The following is a 24,210-nucleotide window of genomic DNA, read 5'->3' on the forward strand; positions in this document are numbered from 1 at the left end:
TTTCAAAGCATTGCTTTAGAAGTCATTTTTATTAATTGAACAGTGCAAGATGCAAAACTGTCATGAGAACACCATATGCAATATTGTATAAATCCACCTAATTTAGAGCTATATTCATACAGTGAGACTGGAGCTACAATATCTGGAATGTAATTCAGCAATGGAGTAATAAAGATCAGAGTCATCAACGGAACTAAGGCCTAAATTACACCAGCCAGTTTCATTCGCTTGATTGCAGGTGATTAATTCCTTAACAGTGGTCGGCTATTTTGCAGTAGTTTTGCTTTTAATCACTATTGATAGGACATTTTTGCAATTTAACTACATTGTGTACTTAAAGCAATTTATTGCATCAATTGACTATAATGGGATGGGCAACTACTGGCACCTATATGGTACCTGGCCAAATCACAATTACATCATTTGTGATTTCAGAGAATTCCCATCACTTAAGAATCATGGCCCTGAAGCTTTAAAATGTAAGTTTTCCTCAATCAAGCGACATGACATTTTGGAATCAAGTAGCGAATACATAATTTAATTCAAGTATTAACAATTGTATGTAAGATTTTGTGAATGTTTTATAAATATTTTTTCATTGTTGTTTTCAAATTGGTAGTATTATTGCTATAGCAATAGCACTATATTACTATAAGAATCACACAATTAACTACACACTACAAATGTGATGTCATCTCAAAAATGCAACACTGGAAGAGAATGAAATTTAGGGAATGTACACATGGGTGGTTTATTCTCATTGTCTCTAATGAACAGGTACAAAGGGGAGGGGGTGTAACAAGAATCATTAATCTCTATAGAAAACAGACCCAGGGGTAAATGGATTATGCTCCGATTTCTGAAACTTGCCAATATTCGGTGAGTTTGACAGCTAAATTTAAAAAGGCAATGTCTTTAAAGGCAAAACTTACTCTTAAAGGCATTGCCATTTTAAATTTATCTGTTAAAGTCGCCGAATATTGGCGAGTTGCAGAAATCAGAGCATTATATATTTATCCCCCAGAATGCATACAAGCATTTATAGTGAATAGTTGACAATCGTGTATAGAAAATGGTGTATGCTGCGCCAATGGTCTGTCATAAGGCTGCTATAGATGCTGAAGTGTACAGTGTGCTGTTATTGCTGGGGATCAATGATCTGTTACTTTATCAGTTTCTGCTCCATTCAAAGTGTAACAAATGGAGCATCTGTATTGTACTGCGGGCAGATGTAGATATGTATGTATGTATGTATGTATGTATGTACCTCAAGGTGAGAGCTTTGTGCTCATAGTTTCTAATCTATTGTAAATTCTTTAGAACATCAGGTAGGTGAGTCACAGATTGTATTGTATAATGGGGAGTAGGGCTGGGATTGCTAGTTACATGTGTATTTTTATTTAACCATATAGTTGCCTTCAATCCTGCATTCAGTCCACCCTGAATATCTGTGTCCAGATTGTCCCCAACCATCACACAGTCCTCTGGTTTCACTGCCACAAGATCGCAACAGTGAAGGAAGATAGATGGCGCTGGCTTCTCCTCAGCATGTTCTCCTCCCACCACTATTGCATCAAAGAATGGATTGGCACCACAAGCCTCAATTTTCTCCCTCTGAACCTGCCTGTTTCCATTTGTTAGGAGGACTAAACATGTTGACTTTCTGAGTTCACAAAGCATATTTTTTGTAGTTTCCGACAGTGTCATGAGTTGCAAACGCTTCGTTTTCCAAAGCTGGTAACATTCCTTGGCCAAGCATTTATAATCTCCAGACCGGATTTCCTGCATGGCTCTCTCAAAGTGCAGCACCCGGAGGTCATCAATCGTTAGTTTGGTGGGATCAAAAGCTTCATGAAGGAGGTTCGCTTGGAAATCCTTACATATAATATGAGCTTCCTCTTCATTGAATTTGCTTTTGTTTATGAGTAATTTCACCACCTGTACAGTTAAAAGAAATGGTTCAGTTAATAAACACAAAGGAGGTCAGGACTGTGCATAGTTCCAGAGGAAATGCCTTTAAGATACACGTAAAGTCATCTCTACAGCAATTTGATCATGTGCATAAGGGCTGCTCAAACAGCAACCTTCCAAGACGTGACTGTGATCTCTATATTCGCTGAGAACTACACTGCTCTTTGCTGGAAGGCTTCACAAAAGATCTATGAGTTCAGGAGACAAGGAATCCAGTGCATGTGTAGAAATGACAGCACGCACCTAACTACACAAATGCCATGGCCATCCAATCAGGAGCTGGCTGTAAGTTATACTTTTGGCTGGATCTTTTGGTCTTCAAACACGATTACTTAAGCCTTTCAGCAAGTTCACTGAGCAAACAGCTCCCACCACCTTCCATGGATAGATCCATGCCAATGTCACAATGTGTGGGAAAGAGCGGTAGAAACAATATAATTGTCCACATTATAGTCTCTCTATAATTGCAGTTAAAACTCACTTACTAAATTATATACTATATAAATATAAATATATACTGTGTGTAAGATAATATATTCCTTTCTGGGGCAAAGCAGTATAAAAAATATTAGTTACCTCCTCTATAGCTTTCTTGCTGGCTCCTGATGTGTCAATCAATGTGTTATCCAAGTCAAAAAACACAGCCTTAATACCATTCAACACCATTGCCGAAACGTCGGGGAGCAGGATCTGCAAGTATTTGAAAGGTTTAAATGTGCATAAACTGTGTTGCTTCAAATTAATATGGATTTTAAATTGTGACATCCATCCAAGTTTTACCATCAAAGTTATTGAATACTAGCTGGACCTCTATCCCTGATCACTGTTTTCTGATCATTGTTATTATTAGTTATGCTCAGAAGCAACAACATTTGCATGCTTCATAGACACAGCAGTAGGGGCTGCGCTACTTACCATAAATACCAAAGTGCCATATATATATATATATATATATATATATATATATATATATATATATATATATATATATATATATATATGTATATAGGATCCAGCAATAAGAAAAATACAAATTTTGGTCTGTTCATTTGTTCAACAACTATGGATCCTGTTCTTTGAATTATGAACTATGCACAAGCTTTTTAAGCTTTGATTTACTTATTGTGAATTGAGTGCTTATATATAAGCCTAATATATATATATATATATATATATATATATATATATATATATATATATATATATACACAAGTTAACCTGTGCATGATACTCATGCATTCTAGTCAAATCAAGCTACTTAAGGTGTTAAAAAGGTTCTTGTCCTGCATTTGGGCCATAGCCCAGGCCTCAACCACCAACCACTCCCCACTGTCACCCCCGGCAACCACCAACCACTCCCAACTGTCACTTCTCCTTCAAGAAATATATATATATTTGTTTTAAATCTTTATAAACACTTTTAACAATTAACAAATTAAATTAACAAATTAAAAACATCTTAGTATACCAAATTTCAGCCCTTTCTGAATTTTTTTTGCCACACACACTTTGGGGCATATTCAATTCCGAACCCGATCCGCGGGATCGCGCCGGAACGGGCGCGAACCTAATCCGCGGTACCGCAATAACGTGGATTTTCGTTCGCAGCCCACAGGGCTGCGTTATTGCGATACCGTATTACCGGCAGTAGTGCGCATTTTCCGCGGTAACGCGCATCGGATCGGAATTGAATATGCCCCTAAGAATTTAGTAGGTCAGTGTATAACTCCGCCCAGCAGGTGGCGCTGCAGCTTGGTTTCATTTTTTCCACACACACACACAGACAGACTAACACACGCCACTAGACATTTATATTATAGATATATATATATATATATATATATATATATATACACAAGTTAACCCGTGCATGATACTCATGCATTCTAGTCAAATCAAGCTACTTAAGGTCTTAAAAAGGTTCTTGTCATGCCAGGCCTCCTCAGGGGAAAAGCGTTAGTTCCCGACGCAAGCGCCCTTTTTAATGTGTGTTCATGAGGTAAAATTACCTCACGAAAATGAGTTTGACCCCTCAACTCGTAAATTTAGCCTTTACTACCCCTCCCACGGGGGGAAGGGGGGATGATGGAAGTTAACTGACTTGACTATTCTAATTTTTTTGTCAAATAATGTCAGTATACCAAATTTCAGGTCAATTGGATGAGCCCTTTCTGAGAAAATAGTTTTTTCCACACACACACACACTAACGCACGCCTCTACACATGTGTGTTCATGAGGTAAAATTACCTCACGAAAATGAGTTTGAGCCCTACCAAATTTCAGCCCTTTTTGATTTATTTTCCCCACACACACTAAGAATTTAGTAGGTCAGTGTATAACTCTGCCCAGCAGGTGGCGCTGCAACTTGGTTGTTTTTTTTTCACACACACACAGACAGACAGACGCCACTAAGCATTTATATATTAGATATATATAGATATATAGCTATATATATATATATATATATATATATATATATATATATAAGCAAATCTAACAAGGATCTGCCAGGCTTTTGATTTGATGGGTTGCATTAACTTTGCGTCTCATTTTCATTAGATATTGACTTGTTGACAGGTTAACTTAGTCGTGTAAAAAATATGTTTTCCTTTCCCCCAAGAAATGTTAATAGACATTTAAGCATATCGATTTCCTATTTACATTTCAAATAGCGTTAAATTAGTTTGATTTACTAATCACATAAAAAAATTATATTGTTAACAACGATACATGTTATAAATTAACTATTTCCTTTTAATTATTAATCTCGCCGTTGCCAAATTCAACTAATTTATAATGGAGTAATAGGAAAAAGTATTTTCTATATTCACGAAATAAAACTATACTAATTGCACATTATAACATAAATTCGGGAAAACATCAATCGCTCATAAATGATAAAGGTACAGACAAACCTCACCCCTGCTTTTCGCACACAATACTCTGCCACGATGACCTAGTACATTATGCCAAAAGTCACTGCCAGCTTTCAGGAAGCCGCTGCGTAAATAGAAAACCGAAGACATGCCTCCTTGTCTCCACTGAAAGGGGTAGAGTATTGCATATTTCTCAATGTGAGACTCCTAAAAAATGGTCGCCTGGTTTCGTCTTATCATCTTGTTTCTTTTACAATATATTGGTCTTCAGAAAAATGGCCGCTCATAAGACTGCAGACACTTTAGTTAGCAATTACAAATTACGTGAATGACAGCGGTCTCTCATTGGCGGAAACCCATAGAGCACGGCGTGAGTGAGCTGCCCACCCCTTCTCCGCACATGTGCTGCCTGTATCACGTCTGTGTATGTAGGACAGATCTGTACATTGCACAGCTTATGTGTGGATGTTATTGGGCACATTTGCACCATGGAAACTGCACATGGATGGCACAGAATGTCCAGTCAGCCTAGTCTGAAAAAACTGACTGATCCTGAGTATGGAAAGCCTGGGAGAAAGCAGCTACGTTCGCTGCAGGAGCTCACAAAAGCACACATCGAGTCCTTTAACCAGGCCATGACAGAGGGGCTGTACCTGGCAGTGCAGGTGAGGATCTACAGGTGCCCGGCAACTTATACTCTGAACGGAATAACTATTTATTAATTAATAGCCATACTTTAAAAGTTGCAATCGAGTTTTCTAAAGTATAGGCTGTGGAAGTACAAGTCCCAGCACTTCATGTCAGGCACTTAGCAGCAGAGATTCGCAATTAATTGCAATATACTCTGTATATTGAGCACTACATCCCCTAAATATCTTGTAGCCACTGTCAACAGTCTTATTATTTAGTTGATCATTTTAAAAAGTTAAAAATTCAGGGACCAATATTCCATGTTTGAGACTGGATCTGGAAATTGGTGACAGCATAAAGCTTTGACCATGTCTGAGCAGTTTGATTTCAGACATGTTCTGAGCACTAGACATGCATTTGACAGCACACGAGAAAGCAACTGGCTCAATGTGTTGGTTGCAAGGATGTTGCACTTTTAGTATTTTGATGAGATTCCCATCTTGTAGCAACAAGCAGTGCAAATGTTTATGAATCATTTCTTTCTCTTTAGGCCATTAGACCATTGGAGTTTACTTTTAAAAGTGATCGCCTCTCCTTTGCCATTGTGGATGCAGCTATCAGTTTTCCTATGGTACCGAAGGGAAGCCTCTGCAAAGAGCCTAAGGTTTACCCTGCAGAATGCAGAGGGCGAAGATGTACTTACCGTGGAAAATTGACTGTGAGTATACTTCAATGTGGCTGAAGACATTGGCATGTTTTGTACTTCAGTTTTCTTACACTAGCAAAATACGTGGGCAATCAACATATTAGTCTATGGTGCAGTACATACTTTTACTTTGCAGCTCTTCACGTGAATACAAGAAAAGCAATAATATGTAAGAATGGGAAAAATGCTGGTTGGTCTGTTGGTTGGTCAATGAGATGTCTATTTCATAATTGGTTTGGATGTGTTTCTTATTTGAGTTCTTAAAATATCAAATATTCTTATTTGTCCCATGCACTTGTTCCGGATTTACTGTAGTCCTCTTTAATTGATAGAATCTCTTCTCCCAGCAAAACCTTAGTTAAGGGCAATTCATTTTACAGATAATATCTCTGGAACCACCTGGTTCAGTTCTTTTGGACTAGTTGGTCTGTATATAACCTGATTAATAGTTGATACTGTATATAACCATGATTTACATTGTCTTAGATGCCTAGAGATGTACACTAACATGATTTTGAATCCATTATGCCTAACATGCCGTGTGATGTTTACTATAGGTGGATGTAAGCTGGTCTGTAAATGGTGTACAGAAAGATGTCATAAAACAATCCCTTGGATATGTTCCAATCATGGTAAAATCCAAACTTTGCAACTTGTATGGTCTTTCACCAAAGCAGCTTATTGAGCATCACGAGGAGGAACAGGTGAGAATATCATTAGATATCAGTTTTTAGCTACCTAGTGTATTCTGACTAATGAAAGCTAATTGGTAACTATTGATTATAACATATCTTCTACTTGCAGTTTCTTAGTAAAGCTGCATTACCAGCTAGTATAAGATTTTACTTAGGTGATTCCCCCCCTAGCAGGAGTCCCAGGGGCTGCTCCATTCTCACACAGGAGGATGATAACGCCTGGAACACCAGAACCGTTTTGTTATCTTCTACATTATTTAGCTTGAGCAGGATTTCTTAACTCTGGTCCTCAAGTGTGCTCTAACGGGCCATATTGTGAGGATTTTCCGTTGTGAAAAGTAAGTGTCATAATTACTGACCCAGTCATATAAATGCCACCTATACTTGACTAAGGGCCTTACAATATGACCTCCCCACTAGCAGAGTAGTAGTAGAATCTTGTCAATTAAAATAATCCCTGCACTTGTGTATGTTCTAAGACCTTCAGGGGAATAGCAAGAGAGATGAGTGTTATTGTAACATGTCTACTCCCAGCAATAACTGTACCTCAAATTTTGTTTAATATGAGCGGGGAACAGTAGTTTAGTAAAATAAATTGGCATCTTCCTTTCTGGAAAGGTCTATCATGATGTATGTATATAAATGAAAATTATATGTAATCTAATATGATGCATTTCAATATTTACCCCAAGGAAATGGGTGGCTATTTCATAATAAATGGAATAGAGAAGGTGATCAGAATGCTTATTATGCCCAGGAGGAATTTTCCAATTGCCATGATTCGCCCCAAATGGAAAAGTCGAGGTCCTGGTTATACTGAATACGGTAATTCATTTTAGTTTTCTTTTTAGTCAATATGGTAATTTTATATTTATTTCTGGTTTTAGTGATGCTGTTGGCTAAAACTACAAACAGACCCAATAATTTAGATCTAGACGTGTAATTGACTGTTTGCCAATTTAATCTCCATAAAATACATCATTTGTGGGGACCGTTCTAGTGCTTAGTGAAGGTCCCAGCAGCACAGTTGCCGGGGTTCTTCTCTAAGAACCGAAGAATTATAAATATATTGATGCTGATGGCTCTTGGTTTTTCTAGGTATCACTGTACGTTGTGTCCAAGATGAACACACAGCCATAAACATGACTCTACATTATATAGAAAATGGCTCTATAATGGTTAACTTCATCCATCAGAAAGAGCTTTTCTTCATTCCTCTGGGCTTTGCGCTGAAGGTTAGTCTTGCTGATGATATCACGTGAAATGAACAATCTCGTTTTGTGTGCTTAGTTATTGCACTATACATTTATTGTTGGGGAGATGATTGGGCCTGAACCGAGCATACACATTTGTATTAGTGTAATGTACACTACACAAGACAAATAATACTTAGTTAATCATTATTACCTTTTTCAAATGCTTGCCAAACGGAACAAAGGTTTTTTTTTTCCTTTTTTGTTTTGTTCGTTTGTGGGGGTTTTTATGTCTTTTTTTTTTTTTTTTTTTAATACTTTAACAAAGTGCATTGTTGAACCTATAACTAAGGTCAATATTAGGTGTCACTTGTTGTGTTTTATCTGACGGGGTAAATAACTGTAGATTATAAGGTTGAAGGTAAGGTTATAAGGAGATTGGAATAATCCTAAAAACTTTGAATGCTGGATACAGATCTGCTCAGTACTTTAAATATACAGGAGAGGTATGGTATGTCTCCCTCTCTCTCTGTCTGTGTGTGAGTGTGTGTCTATATTAGGGAATTTAGATTGTAAGCTCCGATGGGGCAGGGGCTGATGTGAATGAGTTCTCTGTACAGCGCTGCGGAATTAGTGGCACTATATAAATGATGATGATAGTACATGAGAACAGTCTTTTCTAATACTGAGAACTTCCACATCAGTTATCACGTCATTGCTCATCAATTATAATCTCACAGTTAACATATGTATTGATTTTTCGTTACGTTCCGGTTGATGGATCTTTGTATTCAATTTGTTGTTTGCTTCAGATATTACATCAGAAGAATAACATTCCCACACAATGGGCAATATTGTTTTTCTCACTGAGAATTTTGTGGCATTGTATGGGTTCTTACAGGTTAATAGGTTTGTGACTTATTTGGAAACAAATGTGGTCTGTGGTTAAACATTAATGAAAATGTTTTGGTCATTGTTACATTTTTCCATTGTTTTGCATTATTCTTTTGCAGGCATTGGTTAGCTTCTCAGACTATCAGATTTTCTCAGAGTTGATCAAAGGCAAGGAGGACAATTCCTTCTACAGAGACTGTGTCACACAGATGCTGAGAGTTGTTATAGAGGAAGGATGTACCAACCGAAAACAAGTTCTCAACTATCTCGGAGAGCGATTCCGCGTCAAGTTTGGCCTCCCAGACTGGTATACGGATGAACAAGTGGCTGAGCACCTTATAGAGTAAGCCATGCAGTGCTCTCGTGGCATGTGAAATATCATTGTATTAATATTGTGACTGGATCACTTATAAATAACTTATGGTATAAATGTATTTAAAGGAAATGGCGCAGGGCGCTTATTTATATAATTGCACATGCACTTATTTTTGATATTGTTTATATTTTGGTAAGGGAAATCTTTAATTTCTGAAACCAGGGGAAGAAATTTGTTTCTTGTTTAACCTTGCTAGAGGAGATGCATTGTTTCTTAAGGTATATATCTGATGCAATAAGCCTTTGTGGGTGAAAGTCTTTTGTGTGTTGTGATGTGGGGAAGTGGCTTGTTTGGGGTTTGTACCTTTCTTTGGGAATGCGTATTCTGGACTGTCTGAACAGGGGCCCCATGCTTATTAGATATTTTGATGTGTTAAGGTCCAACATTGAAGGCAGGAAATTTTAATTAAGACTGGCTCCTAGATTCTCTGCATCTGAAAACCAGATGCAGAACATCACAGCATCTCTAGAATTTCATAGATAAGTGTAAATATTGATGGCTCTGCAGTGCATGTAAACACATTGCATCCTGATTTTAAAAATAGCCTGTGTCCAAATCCGTATAAAAAGCACTGTCTTGTACACTGAAATGTTCTTCTAGTTTCATCTGACCTGATCACTGGTACCTTCAACCAGTGTGAGAGCAAATATACATCACTTGCTTCAAAGACCTGCTTGAAAACATGTTCCAATATTGCTGTATTTCTGTGACCTGCAGATTAGACACTAAATCTAATATGTTCTCCGGCTGTTTCTGAGGTTAGACCCAGCTTTTCCAGTACCACCACTCTGCCTGCTACCCATGCAGCTCTGGTCAGTGTGATAGGCTAGGGGGTAACCATCCACAGCACTCCTGATCCATAGTAAGAAGTCAGGAGTACCAGCCCAGGTACTCCAGTAACAGGGTATACTCGCAGCGTGAGTTACCGAGAAGAAACCCGTTACTGGATGCCTGTAAGGAGTCCAGTGGTGGCAGCATTTGTAAGCTCCTTCTACTGCGGTTAGAGGGCACATTTGGGATAATGAAAGAGAACGGTGATAAAGTAAGCCCAGCCGGTTCCCAGCAGCAAAGACAGGGTGGTATAGGCGGTCCATCCTGTCACAAATATGTTTAGCATTTTACCTGTGGTCCAGTTGGCTTCATACACTGCATGGTGGCTGCATCTAGAACACCTCTTTTCATAGAGGTCCTTGATCTCTAGTGTAAATGTATCCATAGTACACACTGGGTGCACTAAAAATTTAACATGCTTTGATCCATGTGTGTCCAGCACTTCAAGTGTCTCTGACAGATGCTTTTACCATAGAGCTTTGTGTCGTTCAGTGCAGTTAGAAACCGAAAAGTGTTGTTTATTTTAGCTATAGCATTGCTAAAGTTTGGTGTAGTCTTTTCAGTATTAAATACCTCTAGCCGTTACTACACCATTACAAGGAAAATATCCTTATATCTTTCTGAAATCTTTTTTTTTTTTTTTTTTCTCTGTCACTAATTGATCCAGTAGCTCCATATCATGACCATTTTACATAGTGAAATGTTTGTTTGTTTTTTGTACTCTGGACCTCATTCAGAGTTTGATTTAATTTTTTTTTTTCCCAGTATATAAAAATTCTGTAAATTTGCACTTACAATGTATGTGTTGAGTCGCAAGTATCCAGCTCAAAACAGAAATATTTCTGCATCCGGCATACAAGTGGGTATTTATGCCCAATGTAGGTATGTGGCTTGACTGTGTGTGCGTGTTATAAATGTGAAAATTGTGCTATCCAGAGAAAAATATAATCAAATACAAATACCCCCACTTTATCAATCCAATACAAATCTTTGTTACTGCACCAGTCCAACTAGCCAATAAGAAGTGCAGATAGATGGACGCAACTTAAAATAATATAGCTGCAATGCTAATGAATTAAATGGTATCTGCTGGATGGATCAATATGCAAGTAGTTAATCAGAATGTTGCCAGTGTCTTTATCATCATGTATGTTTACACCAAGGGCTTTGTACACGCAGAAGATAGGCTTCCTAAGAAATGCCTCCATGTCTCGCCAGTTAAGTATCCAGGGGACCTGCTATACTTATGTGAGAATGTCGTTTCTCTACTCTGTGAACACGTGCCTGCCATGTACTATGTCACCAGATGTAAAATGCACACAAAACATATAGACTCATTTTGGTGCCCATATGAGCAGTATGGAAATGCATTTATTTCCTCTAGATCCCTTTCCCTGCATGATACTGTTATAGCCTCTAATAATGATCTCCTCTTCCTTTCACAGTCAGTGCATTTGCATACATCTGAAATCCAACACAGATAAATTTAACATGCTTTGCTATATGACAAGAAAGCTTTTCACATTTGCCAAAGAAGAGTGCATGGAGGAGAATCCTGACAGCTTAATGACTCAGGAGGTCCTAACACCAGGACAGCTGCTTTTGATGTTTATAAAGGTATGTAGCTGGGTTAGATATGGCAATGTTATCTGTTCTGTGTGCTGCAATAGGCTTTTATAAGCATGATCTGCACAAGCTTACATCTGCTTTGCCTATAGTGAAATCAGCTTAAACGGAATAAGCCCACCACACACATGCAGGTTTTGGTGCCCAGTTTAGTAAAACAAACAGGACCATGTTCAGTCAATTTGGTCCTATCTGTGATTCCACCTTGCAAGACCAAATTCAGATGCCGTTTGATCAGATTTAGTGGAGCAGACAGGAAAATAATTAGAAGTAGAGAGGACGACAGATCATCCACACAAACACATCAAGCTAGTTGTACCTAATTTTCTATGTATTCCTATTTTAACATTGATGTCTAATAGTTTATTTAAATTTGACCAGTTCTTAGGTCCTTAGAGGACCTATCTTCACTTGTTGGTGAGGTATTCACAACACAGTTCAGACACACTGGAGGGATAAGATTTAAAATACCACAATATTCTACCAACAGAAATATTTAATAAAAATAAAAGTCTGTCCCTTTCAAATGAGTTTATTGGATTGTAAAGGGTTTAATTCCATTTACTTAGTCTTTTTCTGTTTTTTAAGGTCCCAGCACCTGCTGTCCGTTCGGTGTAATAGAAAAGTGGATTCTAAAGTTCCACAACATATACATTCGAGATTTACATTATCCTACTTAAAATTGAGTTTGTTTAATTAGTACTTATATTATTTACTTTCCTCCAATGTCAGTTGTTGAAACTATACCATGTATATATGCACTGGTTCCCCTTCGCTTGAGTTGCTATGCAGTTACCCCACACTGAGCTCTCCATATGTTTGGGGTTTTTTTTCGTGTGGGTTGGGGCGGGTTGTGCATTGAGCATTCAAGAACCCCTTCCCAAGTGTTTATGTATCCTACAGGAGGTTGTCCACCTTCAGGTGACTTTCTTCATTTATTGTTTTGTACATACCTTCATGACACTTTAAATATGGTGCTTTATCATTTTGTGGATTTTAGGCAGGTGTTTATATCATTAATACAGCTGTTTGTTTTCCTTGCCCTGGGATATGACACAAAGCTACACTGGACACAACTGTGTGCAATGCAGAGAACACAATAGAGATGTCATACCAGGGCAACACAAATACACCATTCTAATGAGAGATGGAAATAAATGATTGACAAGCACAAAAAAGGGAAGTGTTGTAAATGCCCTGTGCATCATTTAATACAACTTTTATTTTCAACAATAGCAAGTTTTAAAAGTGGCCACGACTGGTGACATCACTCCCCTCCTTAATGGATAACTTGGATAAGTAGTTACTTGCTGCGGAGCACTGTGGCAATAACTACCACCTGACAGTGTAACACATTCTTTTTTTTTTTTCGAATTTAGGAGAAGCTGGAGTCGTGGCTGGTGGCAGCTAAGTTTACTCTAGACAAGAAGGGCCAGAAGTCTAACCTTGTCCTGAGCACAGAAGTCATCATGAAAATATTCAGTAACACCTCTGATCTCACAAAGCAGTTTGAATACCTGCTGGCTACTGGAAATCTGCGCTCCAAAACTGGTGAGTTTTTAAGAGCAAGGTTACACGGATAATTGATACAGTGGTAGGCTGGTGTTGTGGTTCTATTCCACTTCTGATCCTCTAAAGAGTGAGCCTTATTCTTGACAATAAACTATTATTTATGTAGGACATAGCCAGCTTTCTACCTAACTGTCCTGAAATGTAGAAAATATTTGTAAATGCAAGGAATTGTTTTCTCTTTTCTTTAAATTCGTATTTTCTTATTTTTAATTTTTTTTAGGTCTTGGTATGCTTCAGAATACTGGTCTAGTTGTAGTTGCAGACAAGCTGAATTTCATCCGCTACCTCTCTCACTTTCGCTGTGTGCACAGAGGTGCCGCCTTTGCCAAGATGAGGACCACAGCCGTCCGTCGTCTTCTTCCAGAGTCTTGGGGCTTTCTGTGCCCGGTACACACTCCGGACGGAGAGCCCTGTGGACTTATGAACCACATGACTGTGGTGTGTGAGATAGTGACACAGACTTCCTTCAATGCTCACCTGCTGGTCATGCTGTGCTCACTAGGTATGGCCAATAACCGTTCTCTATTTTATACTGGTAGATCTATATGCAGACTGGAGGTATGCGGCCTTTATTTTAGCTGAAAAACTGCTACTCCAATCATGAATTTGCCTATAATTCCATTTGAGCATATAATAGTTAAATTTATAATAAACATGATGGGAATAACGTAGCTTAATTTTTTTTAAAATCCTTGTTTGTTTCAAAAATTGCTACTTACAGTTGATCATGTGCTATATGGGCAGTTCAGTTTGAAGCTCTACAGGATCCATTGTCAGAATGGTTCGGACTTGGGGGTTTTCTGTAATTTTGCTCACCATGCCTAAAATATAGTAAACACTTACAAAAAATATAAAAGTTATCAAATTGGTACATAGTTGTCAGGTATCAGTGTCCTATCCTTTCCCAGCATTTTATCAATCTGGCTGAATACACTCCTGTATGTATCATTACTTCAGTGCTTACACTGTAATCCACTAATGACAGGACCAGATCTTGTGTTATGTACAGAAGTGTAATTGGCGGGATACTGTCCATTAAAGTACTATAAAATAGCCTTTGCAGTAACCAGGAAGAGGGAGAGCACTGTAATGTTTTGTACTGTGCCGGACTCCAGAGCATGCCGTATATATCACAAGTCTAATAGCTGTATTTTATTAGAGCACACTAACTTTGATGTATTCTCTTCAGGCATCACACCAGTTGATGGAATTCCAGCGAAGCCCTTTGCTGATTGTTACCAGGTTATGCTGGATGGTGCTATGGTGGGCTGGATAGAGACAGACTTTGCTTCTAATCTTGTGAACACTCTACGAAACTTTAAGGTATTCATTTTTTTAAATTATTTTGCTGGTCTCGATGATCTTACCTCATTCCAAGTAAATGGAGCCCTCTGGTACCAGACTATAAGAAGGCTTTTTATTAGAGAGGGCTTCTATTAGCTGATAGTGGATGGATTCTGTCTGGTTGGTATGAAATATCAAAGTCAGGGTAAAAGCCATTTGAAGGTTTTTAATTAATTTCGAAATGCTGTACTATTATTTATTAGTTGATTCAGGGTGTTTATAAGCCACATGGAGGTACCTACTCACTGCTTGTTTGGTGGTAGGGGCCAGATAATAGCCCTTGTCATAAACTTGCAAGTTTGCAAAAGAAAAATATGACGCAATACTATTTCTTGACAGGTAAGTAGGAAAATCTCCACCCCATCCCCTTCACAGATTCGTTGGTCAATTCAGAAACCTCCCTGCTACACTGGGTGCAGAATAAATTACAACACCCTGACGTAGCTGAAAGAACTAGAATATGGTTCACCTAAGCAAGTCACGCCATGCCAATGAGGGTACATATAGTAACATTACTGTAATGGGCTACATAATGTATTTAAAAGGGGTTTTCCATTTACTGCTGCTCTCAAGTAACTGTTATGTGTCCTACAATGACAAATTATTTTTTGTATATCTCATAGTACAGCTTTTGTTTCATATTTATGGTAGGTAACACAGGAAAGGAAGATCCCTCCGTGGACAGAGATAGTGCTCATTCCAATGACTGGGAAAGCCAGTCTATATCCCGGACTCTTTATTTTTACCACCCCTTGCCGGATGGTGCGTCCAGTCAGGAATTTGGCTGTAGGTAAAGAGGAGCTGATTGGTGCATTAGAGCAGGTATGTTTCATGGACAAATCTGTTCTGTCCTCTATGGCACAAGAATGGGGCAGTGAGTATATGGTTTGCCCAAAAATGAAGCATGTTGACATACGCTAGAAGGAATTGTGATTTCATCACACCATCTTTTTTTATAGTATTACTCTTCTACTGAAAATATTTCCTTGATATCTGTCCTATGTACAGCTTTTTCCCAGGTCATTTTCTTAGTTAAACACTTGTAACTTTACCAACAGGCGCCTAAATGTTGGATGGGTGCATATAATACTGTAAAATCGGGGCGATGCATTGAAAAATGTTACATTTCAGTCTAGGTCTGGGAGGACTGGCATGGTTACATATACATGCATAGAGCCAAATGTGAGGGATATTTAAAACCACTTTTGTATTTAATGTCAATGTGTAACAGCTTGTATATTCGTTGCCAGCTGTCTTTTTTTGTTGCTGTTTTGGGGTTTCTTTTGTTATGAAAATCTGTTTCTGATCCTTGGTCTCTTACAGGTCTTTCTGAATGTGGCTATATATGAGGGTGAAATTGTGCCTGGAGTAACCACTCACCAGGAACTCTTTCCTCACAGCTTGATGAGTGTTGTAGCTAACTTCATTCCATTCTCTGACCACAACCAGAGCCCCAGGAACATGTACCAGTGCCAGATGGGTAGGTTACTATTTTCTTACCTGTGTCCTACTACTGTACTGTATGTCACCATTCTACATTACTCAGCAGACCTGATTTTATTGGGTTGATATGTTGTTCAGAATTTGTCCACGTGATTAAAGTTTTAATCTGAGCATCTTCATCCAAGACACAAGCCTACACAGTCAGCTGACAAGTTGTAGCACGTAAGGCAGAATCCCCTACTCCTAACCAGGTGATTATTGCAGCTTGGCGAGAATAAAGAATATCATGCCTAAAAGATGTATGATTTTTACCCTGAGGTATCTGAATCTCTCGCTGAAATCTTATTGCACAGATTAAAGTAGTATTTCCTGCCTGGTATAAAAATAAGTTGCATGAATGAGCATTTAATCGCTCACCCCTTTTATTCCATCCATACAATTAATTGTTTCAGTGTTTATAAAATTGCGGCATTGCAACTATGTACATTGAGATCACGAGACAAACACATTGCGTGCCATGACATATGGCACTGCCCAACTGAGCTTACAGTGTAAGAGGTGCGGGCAACACGTGATAAGGTAGCAGAATTAATAATAATAATAAACTGATGGTGGGGAAAGTGCATGTGGCTGTTCTAGGCAGCAGCATTATGAGCCACTAATAATAAGGCAGGTATTTCTGTGGTGCATCAGGTTGGAACAAGGAGAGACATTGCGAGGTGGAGACATGAGAAATGAAGTAGTCATTGTAGAAGTCTTAAAACTAACGTGTCTCTTAATTATGTTTTACTAACTAATAATGTAACATCTTCTAAGATACCATGATGAGACTCAATAGTCACTGGGAGAACTCATTACATTCACTGGGATTTTCCAATAAGAACTACAGTTGCCTACAAAGAATGAATAAATGAATATATATTTGGGAACTCTATTCTTGTATTGGTAATACAGCAAAGAGTCATTTTCACTGTGTTAACAATTACAGGCAGGGGGATTCTTCATAGATAACAGTGGTAATGTAACTCATATGTAACCAGTTTTACTGAAATTGTGCTTTCTGGATAACGCACGTTGTCAACCGGATGAATGCAGATCTACTTAGGGACTTAGGTGTGAATCATCTGTAATCTGTTGTGTTCCGCTTTCCAGGTAAACAAACGATGGGCTTTCCACTGCTAACCTATCAAGATCGCTCAGACAACAAACTTTATCGTCTTCAAACCCCGCAGAGCCCTCTGGTGCGGCCCTCCATGTATGATTACTATGACCTGGACAACTATCCTGTTGGTACAAATGCTATCGTAGCTGTTATTTCATACACCGGATATGATATGGAGGACGCTATGGTAAGTCGCTGATATACAGAATTGACATCTCATGTTTTGGGGATCATTACACGTAACTGTTGAACCTTTAGAAACATTGTGCCATTTTAAGGCTGAAAATAGATCAAACATTTTAACTATAACCGGGAAATAAACCCTAACCTTAGAGCTGTGCCTAGCATAAGGAATGTGTAGGAGACAGTTCTATGTTGCTGCTCAGTAACTTAGGGAGTTGTCTTGTCTGAGCTCTTCCATGTTTTCTGACCTTTCTGGGCCTGGCCACACCCAAGTGACATCATACCCCACCCCTGATGATGTCACATATATCCCTTGTTAGACCTCACCCCCCCAAGCTGTTGTATTGAGTGAAATATCACACCATAAGTAGATTGACAGCATCACTTTTGGAGGTGATAAGTGACCGAATGTGCTCTGCAAGCCGCTACCGTAGAAAACTAGGTAGAATCCTTTAATAATTTGTATGCATTCATCCCAATTTACATTATATCATACAAAAGGCAAATAAAAAAAAGCTAGTTTACTCTGGTAACCGCTTATGAGTTGCTAATTGTGGCTGTGCTTTCTACCTGTCTGAATCAGAACAAGCAGACTCACAATCTGAGTACAGCTGATTGTAACACACCAACATTAAATCCCTTGGGAATTTTCACTTAGAGTGAAGGTCCATCTGATGTGAAGGGCTGTTTATGCTTTTCAGTTCATGGATTGCATTAGATCTGGTGCAGCCAGGAGTTGCTGGAAATGGCACAGAGACCTGGCACTCTGCTAGAAACAGCTACCAGCTCCTACCTGAAGGAATGCAAACTAAAAGTCTGGTGGAAGTGGGCCTGTGGTAAATCAAAAGTACAAAATCACCCATATTTTGGAAAAAAAAGATTTTTTTCAAACCTTTTCTCAGTATACACTGCAATATAAATATGCCACAAGTACTGTTGACCACTCTCTCCTCATACAAACGCTACAATCCCTAGGTCTTGAAGGCACTGTCCTATCCTGGTTCTCATCCTACCTATCTAATTGCTCTTTCAGTGTTAATTTCTCTGGATCCATCTCTGCTCCGCTTCCTTTATCAGTTGGAGTTCCACAAGGCTCAGTCCTAGGTCCTCTGCTATTCTCTATCTACACCACGTCTCTTGGAAAACTAACAAGCTTCTTTGGATTTCAATATCCTCTCTATGCGGATGATACACAAATCTATCTATCCTCTCCTGATCTTTCACCATCTGTGTTGTCTCGCGTTACTGACTGTCTTTCTGCCATTTCATCTTGGATGTCTTCTCGCCAACTTAAACTCAATATTTCAAAAACTGAATTAATAATATTCCCACCCAAAAACAGAAGCTTCCTGCCTGACATTTCTATTTCTGTTGATAACATGACCATAAATCCCACCCCGCAAGCTCGTTGCCTACGTGTAATCCTTGATTCACAACTGCTGTTTATTCCCCACATCAACTCTATATCTAAATCGTGTTACATACACCTAAAGAACATTTCCAGAATACGCACATATCTGACACAAGACACCGCAAAAACATTAATTCATGCACTCATCATCTCCCGCATCGACTATTGCAATTCCCTCCTTACTGGTCTTCCCAAAGTCAGACTTGAACCCCTACAATCTATTTTGCACGCAGCGGCTAGACTGATTTTCCTTACAAACCGGTATTCCTCTGCTGAGCCACTCTGTCAGTCTCTACATTGGCTGCCTGTATTTCAACGAATCCAATATAAAATTCTTCTACGAACATACAAGGCCATCAACAAAATTGCACCAACATACATTTCCTCACTTGTCTCGAAATATCTCCCTACTCGACACCTCCGTTCTGCACAAGATCTACGTCTCTCCTCCACTCATCACATCCTCCCATTCTCGGTTACAGGATTTTTTCCGGGCTGCACCTACTTTGTGGAATTCCCTCCCACGCACAGTAAGACTTTCCTCTAGTCTTCAAACCTTCAAGCATTCACTGAAAACCCACCTCTTCAGACAAGGTTATGATATTCCTCAACCATCATCTTAATTTCCCTAGATTACCGTATTACCATCCTCTACACTGCTAACGCAAGACAACAACCTTCTGACCAACATTGCAACACACATAGCCCACTCAGTACTTTTACCTTTGCAGTCTGGCTGGTCCATTGTGCAATATGATGTAGCACATGCCCTTGTGTTTCTAACTCCCATTGTCCTATAGATTGTAAGCTTGCGAGCTGGATTCTCTTACGTCTCTGTCTGTATGTATTACCCAGTATTGTCTTATTAATGTTTGTTCCCAATTGTAAAGCGCTACGGAATTTGCTGGCGCTATATAAATAAATGATGATGATGACAAGTATAAGGTGTTATATACCATTGAAAAGTCTGATTTACAGTCTGTTTTACTTAATACAGTTATCTTGGAAATCACTTTATGATGTCTGTTTGTATTTTGCAGATTTTAAACAAGTCTTCGTGGGAAAGAGGATTTGCTCATGGAAGTGTTTATAAAACAGATTTTATCGATCTCTCTAAAAAAGTTAAAGATGCAGAAGACAATTTAGTGTTTGGTATAAAACTGGAAGATGAACGGGTGAAGGATAAATTGGATGAAGATGGTCTGCCACCAGTGGGCGCTGTTCTACAGTTTGGAGATCCGTACTATGGCTATCTGAATCAAAGCACTGGAGAAAATTTTGTTGTGTTTTACAAGTGAGCTCTAGTTTAATTGTTTTTCCAAGAATTATCGCCTAGTATGCTTGACAGAGTTCTTCTCTGTATTTACCTAATACCTGTTTGTGTCGGGGAGCATTTTTTTGTTTCATTTAAATATTGCTTGATTTGACTTATTGTGTTAATTATCTTGTCATGTTTTGTGTTTTAGGAGTAAAGAGAACTGCGTTGTTGACAACATCAAAGTTTGCAGCAACGACCTGGGTATTGGAAAATTTAAATCTGTGTGCATCACTATGAGGGTGCCACGTAATCCTACCATTGGGGATAAATTTGCCAGTCGGCATGGACAGAAAGGCATTCTAAGTAGGCTCTGGCCGGCAGAGGATATGCCATTCACAGAAAGCGGGATGATGCCAGACATTCTATTTAATCCACACGGTTTTCCATCCAGAATGACAATCGGAATGTTGATTGAGAGCATGGCGGGTAAATCCGCAGCCCTCCATGGTTTGTGCCATGATGCCACTCCCTTCACGTTCTCTGAAGAGAACTCTGCTCTGGAATATTTTGGTGAAATGTTAAAGGCAGCTGGATATAACTTCTATGGCACAGAGAAACTGTACAGTGGCATTAGTGGGCATGAGCTGGAGGCAGACATTTTCATTGGTGTAGTCTACTACCAGCGCCTACGTCACATGGTTTCTGACAAGTTCCAAGTCAGGACGACGGGCGCTCGGGACAGAGTGACCAACCAGCCTGTGGGTGGCAGAAACATACAAGGAGGTATACGTTTTGGAGAGATGGAGCGTGATGCCCTGCTGGCACATGGAACATCCTTCCTTCTCCATGACCGACTTTTTAACTGTTCTGATAGGTCGGAGGCCCATGTTTGTGTAGCCTGTGGCAGCCTCCTTTCTCCTCTGCTGGAGAAGCCTCCCCCCTCCTGGTCATCTATGCGCAACAGGAAACACCACTGCACAGTCTGCAATCGGTCAGATGCAATTGACACCGTGTCTGTGCCCTATGTATTTCGGTACTTTGTGGCTGAGTTAGCAGCTATGAACATCAATGTAAAACTGACTGTGCAGTAATGAACAAAAAGACAATGTTTGCTTTGTGCCTTATCAAAAACAGTATATGCCTTGTGGTATAGTATGATCTGTCAACAACACATCTGGATTTACTAGAACTTGTATTACTTTGATGTGGATTTTAATATGCTCTATAGCATATAAGGGAAAAAAAAAATGTTCCAGTGACCATTAATAAGTTCACACCCAAGCTTTGGTGGCCACATAACAAGATTAGAGACAGAAAACTTATTCTAATGTAATATGCATTGCCAAAATTCTATAGACCATACCCAACAAACCTGCGTGCGTGTATGCTATGTTTGACCAGTAGGCAGTGTAGAATCCATCATAATAACAAAACAGGGACATCATTAGAGAGTCTCTATGAAGCTGAAGTATATATTAAAGGGTTTGCTCAACCAGCTTTCTTTCTCACCTGCCATACACCCCCCTAGGGGAGAGGCTGGTAGCTTTATCATGCTGAGTTTGTGCAGCAGAAAGACGGGCTGTGCTGCTGTCTTCCATAGAGTTAAATGAAAGCGCTTTGTGCAGCCCCTGCTTTTATTTGCAAGGTCTATGGAAACATGAGTTTTCCACTTTGTCATCATGTTTTGTTTGTATGACCAGGTCCATTTCTGTCAGCAAAACATTGCTGCTTGTTTAACAGACTACCTGGATAAATGTATTTCTCGGTAATTACAGCTTTACTTTGTCATATACGCTCCTCCAAATTTCTCAGCATTAGCAGAGACATACTAGGAATTACGGATGAACAGGTAACTGCAATAAAAGTACAGTGTCCCATAGCAACAAATCACTTCCTATCATTTTTCTATTGCGGTTTAGAAAATGCACGCAGATGTCTACTTTTATATTGTTTATGGTGTATTTTTATGGACCTTTCCTAAATGCCCCCATTGCATCTCTTTCTAGTGAGTTGTGTTGAGGTTTGCAAATAAACAGGAGATGTATCTAAAACAAAGGTGTTCTTACTGCTTTGATAATCAACACTCATTGCTGTTTATATAGTTTATAGCTATTTGTTATATTAAAGGGCTACAAATCTGAAACGCAACTAGACCTAATATTAAAAGCATTTTGAAAACTTTATAGATGTAAAATCTCCCACAACATGCCTGAATGTAAGAGAACGAAAGTTACATGCAAGGTTATGTATTACAATTGTCCTATCGGCTATTTTACACTTTACCTTACAGATAAACTGTTGGCTTATTACATATTTTCTATATATAATTAGTAGCTCTTTTATATAAACCAACTTGCTTGTAGGTTTGGTGGATGAAAGGAAGGTGCATGCAAGTCAAGATCAGCCCCATCTGTCCCATGTATTTGTTTGTACAACTCTGCATGTTTAAATCAGTAATCGTGCCCCTACCACCACCCCCTAGTACGGCAATGTCACTCTTGCTCTCTAAGAACAACATCTAATGATCTACTTAACCGCTTTGACTTGCTACCCCTATAAAGGTTCTACTTAACGTACTATAGAGAAGGTGGTCATGACATAATGTGTTAAACTTCCTTTTTCCCAACAGAATGTACAATTATTGTCACAAAGCAAAAACTAGTAGCATGCAGCTAATAAGAGATTAGGAAACAACTGGTCAGAGAAGTCTGTGTTGGGCATGAAGAGCATCCTGGCTGTGTATGTAACAATGGCAGTATGACTAGAGCAGAATATTATCTTTGTGTAACAGGTCCATATAGTACTAGAGTATGAGGAAATAGTGAGACATAACTGCAACTGTGTATTCTTACTGGAAGCCACTTAATTCTGTAGAAACTTTGAGCAATTACGTGTATAACCATATAAATGAGAACTTGACCCAGAAATTAAAGTTTTGTTTTGGCTTGCGGGTCATGATAAGCTAAAATAGGGAGCTTACCTGTGGTGCGGTGTTCCTCCAGTGGTCCCACACTGGTCTACTGCTGCTAAGGCCCAGCCTGTTTTAAACATGCTATGGGTCTTCCTTGAGAATTTTCAATTCACATGTACTGGGGTTGGCATAACACCCCTGTCTGTCTGAACCAAGCAAGTGGTAGCAACATATTGCAGAGCAATGCTAGACCCCTGTTATTTAAAATGTATTTTGGCTAATACAGTGAACTTGCGTTGTGTTAAGTTTAGTTGTGTCCACTTTATTTTGGTTTCTACCGTCGCCAATAAAGATTGTCCGATGCGATAAATGTGGTTCCAACGCACAAAGAGATAACCAATGCATTACGCTGCACACTGGATCCACTAAGAGTCATTCACTAAAAGAGTTCTTCATTGGCTTAGGATTCAGATTAGTCCAGTACAGTGCAGGTCATAGGTCAGTAAAAGCAATTCTTCTCTGAAGGTGGGGGCAACTTATTCCAACAGCTGTGTACGTGTCTTGCCTGAGGGAACCGTCTAAAATCTGGTTTAAACTAAACCATTAATAGAGTATCTATGAGAATTAATCTTATACTAGTCATAATTAGCCACCGGTATGTGTGATTGCTTCTCCGATGATACTGGTTCCTGCTGGTGGAATGTGAATTAATAGAAGACCAAACACCATACATTTCTTAGGACCTGAACCATAAATACCTTTTTAATGTAGGTTTATCTTTGTGTAAACTCTAATTCTTAAAGGAATGTGAGTCGAAACTTTATTAAATGTGAACTATACAAATGTGTGTGTATTTTCTCTGTTTACCTGTACGACTGTGTAATTAACTCTGGCATGATGAAGCATACTTATCGCAATCGCACAGAAAACTATTACAATCAATATTTATTATTTTAGAACGACTTCAATTATTCTACTTCGATATCTTTTCAGCTCCTTTTCTCCATCAGCAGCATAAGGAGGAAGCAGATATTAAAACTTAAGAAACTAACATCCCTCAGCTCTGGTAATCCTCAATTTATTAGTACCCTACTTAGGAGGCAGTTTTCAGTGTTACCTTGTTAAGC

General features: G+C 38.9%; 2 protein-coding genes across 3 annotated transcripts; one reads left to right on the top strand and one right to left on the bottom strand.

The window, feature by feature from the left end:
• NANP (N-acetylneuraminic acid phosphatase) lies at positions 1-4,960 on the bottom strand. 2 transcript variants are annotated; one of them, XM_075200719.1, is made up of 3 exons: positions 4,893-4,960; positions 2,548-2,661; positions 1-1,938 (listed from the first exon to the last, which is right to left on the bottom strand). In XM_075200719.1, exons 2-3 carry the CDS (start codon positions 2,635-2,637, stop codon positions 1,303-1,305), a joined length of 726 nt encoding a protein of 241 aa, XP_075056820.1. In that variant the 5' UTR covers positions 2,638-2,661; positions 4,893-4,960; the 3' UTR covers positions 1-1,302. The 2 variants fall into 2 exon arrangements, with proteins under 2 accessions (XP_075056820.1, XP_075056821.1); XM_075200720.1 differs by having other exon boundaries at positions 4,888-4,928.
• Positions 4,961-5,228: 268 nt separating this feature from the next.
• Positions 5,229-23,921, top strand: POLR1B (RNA polymerase I subunit B). The gene is made up of 15 exons (XM_075203765.1): positions 5,229-5,513; positions 6,029-6,196; positions 6,742-6,888; positions 7,572-7,704; positions 7,978-8,114; positions 9,086-9,309; positions 11,619-11,790; positions 13,179-13,350; positions 13,592-13,873; positions 14,561-14,694; positions 15,367-15,537; positions 16,039-16,195; positions 17,311-17,507; positions 19,955-20,208; positions 20,381-23,921. Exons 1-15 carry the CDS (start codon positions 5,337-5,339, stop codon positions 21,261-21,263), a joined length of 3,408 nt encoding a protein of 1,135 aa, XP_075059866.1. The 5' UTR covers positions 5,229-5,336; the 3' UTR covers positions 21,264-23,921.
• Positions 23,922-24,210: the final 289 nt, after the last annotated feature.

Source organism: Mixophyes fleayi, chromosome 3 (assembly GCF_038048845.1).
Source record: "Mixophyes fleayi isolate aMixFle1 chromosome 3, aMixFle1.hap1, whole genome shotgun sequence".
Lineage (NCBI taxonomy): Eukaryota > Metazoa > Chordata > Amphibia > Anura > Limnodynastidae > Mixophyes > Mixophyes fleayi.

What these genes read in the sequence shown, in the direction of transcription:
- NANP (XM_075200719.1), bottom strand. Translation starts at nt 2,637, where the DNA reads ATGGTGTTGAATGGTATTAAGGCTGTGTTTTTTGACTTGGATAACACA. An exon ending in GCAAGAAAGCTATAGAGGAG is followed by an intron (nt 1,939 to 2,547) that starts GTAACTAATATT and finishes TTAACTGTACAG; the next exon opens with GTGGTGAAATTACTCATAAA.
- POLR1B (XM_075203765.1), top strand. Translation starts at nt 5,337, where the DNA reads ATGGAAACTGCACATGGATGGCACAGAATGTCCAGTCAGCCTAGTCTG. An exon ending in TCCTGGTTATACTGAATACG is followed by an intron (nt 7,705 to 7,977) that starts GTAATTCATTTT and finishes TGGTTTTTCTAG; the next exon opens with GTATCACTGTACGTTGTGTC. An exon ending in AATTTTGTTGTGTTTTACAA is followed by an intron (nt 20,209 to 20,380) that starts GTGAGCTCTAGT and finishes TTTGTGTTTTAG; the next exon opens with GAGTAAAGAGAACTGCGTTG.